Source organism: Oryzias latipes, chromosome 12 (genome assembly GCF_053564925.1).
Source record: "Oryzias latipes strain Hd-rR chromosome 12, Olatipes_Hd-rR_3.1".
Lineage (NCBI taxonomy): Eukaryota > Metazoa > Chordata > Actinopteri > Beloniformes > Adrianichthyidae > Oryzias > Oryzias latipes.
In genome coordinates, this window is record NC_136248.1 from 31,208,403 (window position 1) to 31,215,713 (window position 7,311).

The following is a 7,311-nucleotide window of genomic DNA, read 5'->3' on the forward strand; positions in this document are numbered from 1 at the left end:
TTTATCGATAGATTATGTTTATTGATATTGTTTCAGTGCACATTTCACACATTTCTTTCTGTAAAAATGTAACAAAAGCAAACACAAAAAAGTTTTCACCCAAAAAAATAAGTAGAATTTTTTAGAAAAACATTTTTTTTGTACATAAAAAAACAAAGATTTTAAAGGAATATCCTATTACACGTTTTTCCAACAAGAAATGCAGGCTTTTGCTCTAAACAGTAAAAAAGTAGTCTCTGACTTTGATGATGATCAAACAAATTGGCCAATCACACGCCAGCAGCTTAAACTTCTAGATACGTAAAGAAGAAAAACTTTCAAAGAGGCCAAAAGTTTTGGTCCAGATGGCTACTGGGTCCATCCGAGAGGTGACTTAATGAATTCAACCAACTCTATAACTTTCTCAGTTGGCATCCTTTAAAGTACGGGTTGCAGCCGTCTCCGTCGTCCTCACACATCTCCACCAAGGGCTCGGTGTCCTCAGGCGAAGTCTTGATGAACCACCCGCAGTACTTTACAGACTCAAAGCTCCACTGGCTCTTTCCTGTGATCTTTTTGAAGAAAAGGAATCGGTCCATGTCCTCATCCTTCTTGATCTCCTTCAGCTTCTCCTCACAGCACTCCTGAAAGGAACACAGTTTGGTCTTTCAGTTTGTCTGGAGAAGATCTTCAGAATATATATATATATATATATATATATATATATATATATATATATATATATATATATATATATATATATATATATATATATATATATATATATATATATATATATATATACATATGCACACACATACATACATACATATATATATACATATGTATATATGTATATATATATATATGTGTGTGTATATATTTATACATATGTATATGTATATATATATGTATTTATGTGCGTATGCATATAAATATGTACATATGTGTGTGTGATGCTGACACATTCAAAACATATATTGATAGTAAGAAAATACTATACAGTAAACCCTTGTTTTTCGCGGTGGTTACGTTCCAAAAAGAACCCGTGATAGGCAAAATCCGTGAAGTAGAATCCTTTTTTTTTTTTTTTACAATTATTATACAATTAAATACTCTATTATACATTGAAAAGAAAGAATAAACCATTTTACAGGCTCAAGCATTTGTTTCACAAATAAAAGTACTTTAGAAACGTTTTTTTTCAACAAATAACTTCTGTACTGTACTGTCAAATAATAATTTTAATCATCAATGTGAACAGAAAGCTTAAAATTGCAGAGATTAACCCCGCCCACCGTGACCCAAGTAATTGGATTAGACGGGAGAAAATTTAAAATGATTATGAAAAAAATACAAAGTACAGTTGGACAAATAGTGACTCAGGTGTATTTCACTGCTCTACAGACTGAGCCGCTGCATCCTGACTCCGCTCTGCAGTGTTTTCTTCTTTTGAAGCCCGCGGTGCAGCTGCGTTTGTTCGGGAGAAGAACATAGTGATAGGCAGTTGTTGTCGCTCTTTTTTCTATGGGTTTTAGAGAAACTCGAAATTGCTAGAGAATTTGCACGTCTGTAATTTAAATTTGGCAAGCTGTTTTACGTACGTGTACATATTAAACTGCAACGTTATTGACGCACAGGTAGAGAAGAAGCGGAGTGACTTTTTAGCCAATCAGAATGCAGAACACAATGCACGATGCAAATCCGTAAAGTAGCGAAACCGTGAAAAGTAAACCGCGTTATATCAAGGGATCACTGTACTATAGTACATAATATATGATAGATATGATTCATTATAAAAGAAATAATTTAGTTTTTAACAAACATTTCTTATTTTGAAATCCATCTAGTTAATTAATTCCATTTTTTCTGATATTAATTCAAATTCTCACAAACAGAAATAAAACGATTGAATTATTATTTTAAATCTGTGTGGACGTTGGTCTCACCTCCAGGTTGAGGATCACCTCCTTGTCTGTCTTTGTGCAGGACAGGTGCAGGTTTTTGGTGATCGACAGCAGGACCGTCATCCCACTGTTGTTGCTGCAGGAGGTGGGGTTGTACCTCGACATGGTGAAGTTTACTGAGGAGACGCAGACACCGTGACGATGTTTACAAAGCCGACATTCTGGTCCAGGTCTGAGGGGGGCCGGTGCCTTACCTTTAAGATGGCAGTATCCCGCCTTTAGAGTGATGGCCTTCAGTTTCATCTCCTCTGAGAAGTGAACAATGTGTCTCTGACTCATGTCCGACAGCTTGAACTCCGTCCTGCTGCCCGTTCTGGTGAAAGAGACCCTCCTCTCGCCAGAGGAGACGTTTTCGTCTTTACAGACAACAGTTTCTGTGAAAAGAAGAAGAAAAAATAGTGAGGAGAAAAGAAAGACGTATCTTCTCTCTTCATTGAAGATGTAACTCCAAACGCTAAGTTTTAACTTCTCCATCATTTCCCAGCAGATTTGACTGGAAAGCTGTCAAAGGTGCTCCTTTCCCAGGATGCACCACAGCATAACCAACTGCCCCCCATCGCTTTGCAATCGTATGATTGATTTTATATAATTGAGCTAAATTTTGCTAGAGTTTAAAAGAATAAAACTATGTGTCTAATGCTGAATTCACATCAAACCCGATTCAAGCGTCAAAGTCGCTGCTCGCTTTTTTTTTAATTCATTCATTTACTTGATGTGTGTGTGAGGAGCTCCTGTCCAAAGCATCAGACACCTTTGTCTGAATGTTTGTTGGAAGACAGACGAGGTTAGGAAATCAAATCTGGGTTCATAAGGTCATTCGGATTCTCCCAGTGCGGTTCACCATCTACTGCAGGAGCTGCATCTGAATGGAGGCCTTTTCAGCGGAACTTCTGTCCCTCTGTGACCCAGTTTGAAGACTTGCTGTCCCACATTGGCCAGAAGAGGGCAGAAATACGAAAAATAAACTCAGACAATCTTTTTATTGTTGTCTCAATGCAAATAATTACAATTATCTTAAAGTTTAGGAGGAAAACAATCAGATTCTTCTCCGAGTTGGCTTTGGACTCCACCCACTGATTACATCATCAACACGTCAAGCTGAGTTCCTGATTGGTTGAAGTCTTTGCCAAAGTTCAGATATATGAACTCTGGAAACATGGTGTTGTGTTCAAAATGCACCGCACAACCTCTGATCACGTCTGTACATTGACATTACATTGAAATTGGACGCTCTCGCCGCATAAATTGCGATGGTTGGGAATGGAAAAATTCCTGCGACTTTTTCTGTTTTTTTTTGTTTTGTATTCGTTCACTTCATTAGAGAAACTCTCGACTGATGCTTAATTAAACGTCTTTGCTTCAGTTTAGACGAACTGTCTGGTTTTGCGCTGAACAGATTCGAGGGTTTGTTTAAATCAAAGGTTGACCTTTCTCTGAGCAGAAAGAGAAAGAGCCAAAACTTTAGTGAAAAAAAAGACATCTGCAAACACCCACCTCTAAGACGGAATCATCTTTATCATGTTGAAATACATAGAAAAATCACAAACAGAAGAGAACGGCTGAACGATCCTTTTTAGTGCGTTCCCTGAAGTCAGCATGAGAAACCTCCCAATGTGCTAAACATGCGTTTCTACATGTTCACAGTTGAAGGGAATAGAGCCGTTGTTGACGTTTTTCTGTTGGAGCTTCTTGTCATTCAATACTTCCCTTTGTGAGGTTCTTCCTCACCTTTCACCACGTGCTCCATGACGGTGCTACAGATCCCGTCACCTTGCAGGTCACTGCTGCCTTCAGATGGAGGCATTTGCATCTTGTTGATGGTCATCACCAGGTTCACCATTTTCTTCAATGTCCTCCTGTTGTAGGAAACTATCAGGTCCAGGTTGTCCTCCAGCTCAAAGACCTTTTCCTTCTCGTCCTGCACATCAAAGCAAACAAATGTAAACGTTCACATTGTGAACAATCTGGTTTTAAACGTCACTAGATTTCAACAAATGTGTTGATAAATCCTACCGCCATGTCAAAGCAGAAAGAGTCGGATTCTGGCTCGCTGGAACAAAAAAGAATAATTAAGAAATTATTCTACGTATTAGTACTGACAAAAAAAGCTAAACTGTTGCTTATTTGTCATTTAGCAGAAAAATAACGCTATCAGACACACATATACAACAGACATCAGACTGATGAAGCCGCTTGGATGAGCGGGGAAATATTTCAAGAAAGATAATGCCACGACTCAACTTCCAGACCCTTATTATCCAAATTGATATCATGTAAAATCATTAAGTGTTTGACATTATTATCACATTTCTTTTACTTTATTTATTTGTACCAGACATAAAAATTGCGAAAGCGTAAAAAGTTCAAGTTCAGAATCAAGGTCTTCCTCCAATTATTTGACTCTAGAAATGACATTTTCCCTTTTAGACACCAGGGGGCGACATTTTGCTGTTTAGGACAAGGACCCTGTTGAAGACAGTAAAGAAAAGGACAAATACTCAAGTTGGCTTCCCGTGACAAATTTAACGGATAATTTAAGAAAAAAAATGTACTAGAATGTTCAGTAATTCAGAAAACAATAATAATTAAAATAAATAAAATATTTTCCCCAAGATTCAGATTCAGTTGGGTTCATAAACAAAATTGAGTGTCATAATATAACTTTAATATTATTAACCTGTCCAGCGTGTCCCCCGCCTTCACCCACGAGTGGCGGGGATAGGCTCCAGCAACCCCGTGACCCCACAAAAGGGATAAAACGGGTTTAGAAGATGAATGAATGGATGAACAAACGAATGAATTATTTTAAGCCAACATAACGTGTTTTTGACGTTTTTAAACATTTTTACTGCATCATTTTTTAAAATCATTTTATTCTTTTAAACCTGGCAGTCAATATTTTATGGATTGTATACACGTGGATCTATGAATGCTGTTGGAATTTGACGACTGCATCCTCCTGGAGCTAACAGGCTTGAACCTAATGATGCACAACGAGCTAACAGGCCGGAGCCTGCGACATCCACCTTTTTCTAAAGCACCTTTTGACTCAAGTAAATTACACTGAATTGCTTATGGCTGGTGATGTAACCCACAATGCATTAAACATGAAGGTCTCAATTTGTTACTGTCTAAATTTGTTACTGTCCACAGGGGGGTGCCACTGGGCTCAGTTCTGGGCCCCCTACTATTTATTTTGTACATTAATGAGTTGGGTGAAAATGTCTCGGATGCTAATCTACATCTTTATGCTGATGACACAGTAATTTACTGTTATGGATCATCTCGTGCTCAGGCCATTAAAACTTTGCAGAAAGCTTTTGTTGTTGTACAGCACTCACTTTTTCAGTTAAAATTGGTTCTCAATGCTGACAAGACAAAACTAATGTTGTTTTCAAACTCAAAGAAGGCCCCTGAAACAATTCTAATGGTGTCTGCCTTGGATGGAAATGTTTTAGAGTTGGTTCATGAGTACAAGTACCTTGGTGTCTGGATTGACGACTCCCTCATCTTTACAACTCCTTTTGCTTTGAATATGCTACAGAAAGACTGGAAACTAACTGAACTGGTATATTTAAATGTTTTTAAGAACAAGCTCAAAGCATCAGAGACTGAAACAATGATGTGCAACTGCTTTTTATGATGTCTGTGGTTTTAATAATGTTTGTTTTTGTGTATTTTTTGTATTGAAATGTGCTGCCTCTTGGCCAGGACTCCCTTGGAAAAGAGGTTTTTAATCTCAATGGGACTTTCCTGGTTAAATAAAGGCTAAATAAAAAATACATTTTTTTAACACATTAAAAAAATACTTAACCTTGGAGAACCCAACAACAATTTTCTTGCTTTTAAAGTTAATTAAACAAACTTTGTCAGGCTAAAAGAAACAAGACATTAAAGTTCAATCGTGAGGTAATCCTAAAGCGTTCACTAAGATACATACAAGTCATGAACACATTCATTATTATTGATCGTGTGTATGTATATTTGTATGTGTGCATATTTGTATACATAAAAAAGGTTTGTACTTAAATCTATTAATCTGTGCATCATTCATTCATTTGTTTTTGGATTAAAAACAAGAAAATAAAAATGGAAAAAACACTCGTGTGGTTTTTAACTGAACTTTCTTGAAATGGCCTATTTCCTTCTCGGGCTGAGGATGACAGCTCGCATTTTCTGATGCACGTGTGACCACAGAGTTCAGGCTGTCGCTCTTGTTTTCCCACAAACATCACCTTCAGTTGTAAAGTTAGTCAAGCATTTTTTCCATCCACTGATTTTTTTGATGAACATCCTTTTTACTAAGAGCTAAATATTATTTTAGCTAATATTACATATTAGTAGTATTCTGAAAAGAAAATAATGTAAACAAATGAGTTTCACAAATTATTTACTACAAAAACATTTTTTATCATCAGTTTGGCTACAATTACTAATTAATGCTGCTGTTTTGATCATGACTATGAAATAAGTATGGAAATATATAGCATGATTTGAGAGTACGGGGTGTGTTACCTATAATCTCTGTTCAAAGTTGGAAAATGTGATTTGATGGTCCAGTTTTTGTGTGGAGATGTTCTCATGCAGCTCTTGTAATGTAAAAAAACAACAACAATAATTTCAACTCACCTGTCCAGCGCTTGAGACAAGTCAAAGTCGTTCAAAGACATTCTTCCTGGAGAAACAGCCAACCGATGCCAGGAGACAGAGGCAGATGTGGTTCTCACTGACAGGCGCTGTAACCTTTAGCATGTGTCACTTCCTGTTTTATGTCACCAGTGGACTTTTTCCCCTCTGACAACAAATCACAACCCCACCTCTAACCAGAGTAAACGGAAAAGAAAGAAGAGCTTTGATAAATCTAATCTCTGAGATTTTATTATCCTGACTTCTTTATGTCAAGTCAATTACATCAACTAACCAGTATAAGGATGTTGATGTAATGACTTAACCCTGGAGAACCCACAGGGTCAAATTTGACCACAGTTTCTTTATATTTCAATTTTTAGTTCTCTATTTTTTTATTTATTTTTTTGCTGCTGTCAATTGCTGCTACCCAAAATGAACAAACAGTTAAAAAGTTGTCAATTTACCAGTAAAAGCCCAGAGAAACATTGTTCTTGGGCTTTCCAGGGTCAAGAGGCTACAGGTGTGGAACCCGGCTGACACGGTGGAAGATTTTTATTGGTTGTTGGAGCAAAACAAATTAGATCACTAGAATTTCATCTAGACAAAGAGTAAAAAACAAAACTCAATCCAGCCATGAATTTATTTTTTCAGAAAAACTTAGTTTAATGTCAAGGTGTACATTTTGGGGGATTCTGTTCCCCAAGGCTCTGTTCCAGGACTTTTATCTTTTTACATA

The 7,311-nt window shown here is 36.9% G+C and overlaps 1 protein-coding gene across 1 annotated transcript; it reads right to left on the reverse strand.

Moving 5' to 3' along the window:
* il1b (interleukin 1, beta) lies at nucleotides 1–6,758 on the reverse strand. The gene is made up of 6 exons (XM_023961088.2): nucleotides 6,576–6,758; nucleotides 3,960–3,996; nucleotides 3,675–3,864; nucleotides 2,141–2,320; nucleotides 1,929–2,062; nucleotides 1–623 (listed from the first exon to the last, which is right to left on the reverse strand). Exons 1-6 carry the CDS (start codon nucleotides 6,614–6,616, stop codon nucleotides 393–395), a joined length of 813 nt encoding a protein of 270 aa, XP_023816856.1. The 5' UTR covers nucleotides 6,617–6,758; the 3' UTR covers nucleotides 1–392.
* Between the last annotated feature and the right edge of the window lie 553 nt (nucleotides 6,759–7,311).

What these genes read in the sequence shown, in the direction of transcription:
- il1b (XM_023961088.2), bottom strand. Translation starts at nt 6,616, where the DNA reads ATGTCTTTGAACGACTTTGACTTGTCTCAAGCGCTGGACAG. An exon ending in TTGTCTCAAGCGCTGGACAG is followed by an intron (nt 3,997 to 6,575) that starts GTGAGTTGAAAT and finishes TTTTTGTTCCAG; the next exon opens with CGAGCCAGAATCCGACTCTT. An exon ending in CTTTCTGCTTTGACATGGCG is followed by an intron (nt 3,865 to 3,959) that starts GTAGGATTTATC and finishes TTTGATGTGCAG; the next exon opens with GACGAGAAGGAAAAGGTCTT.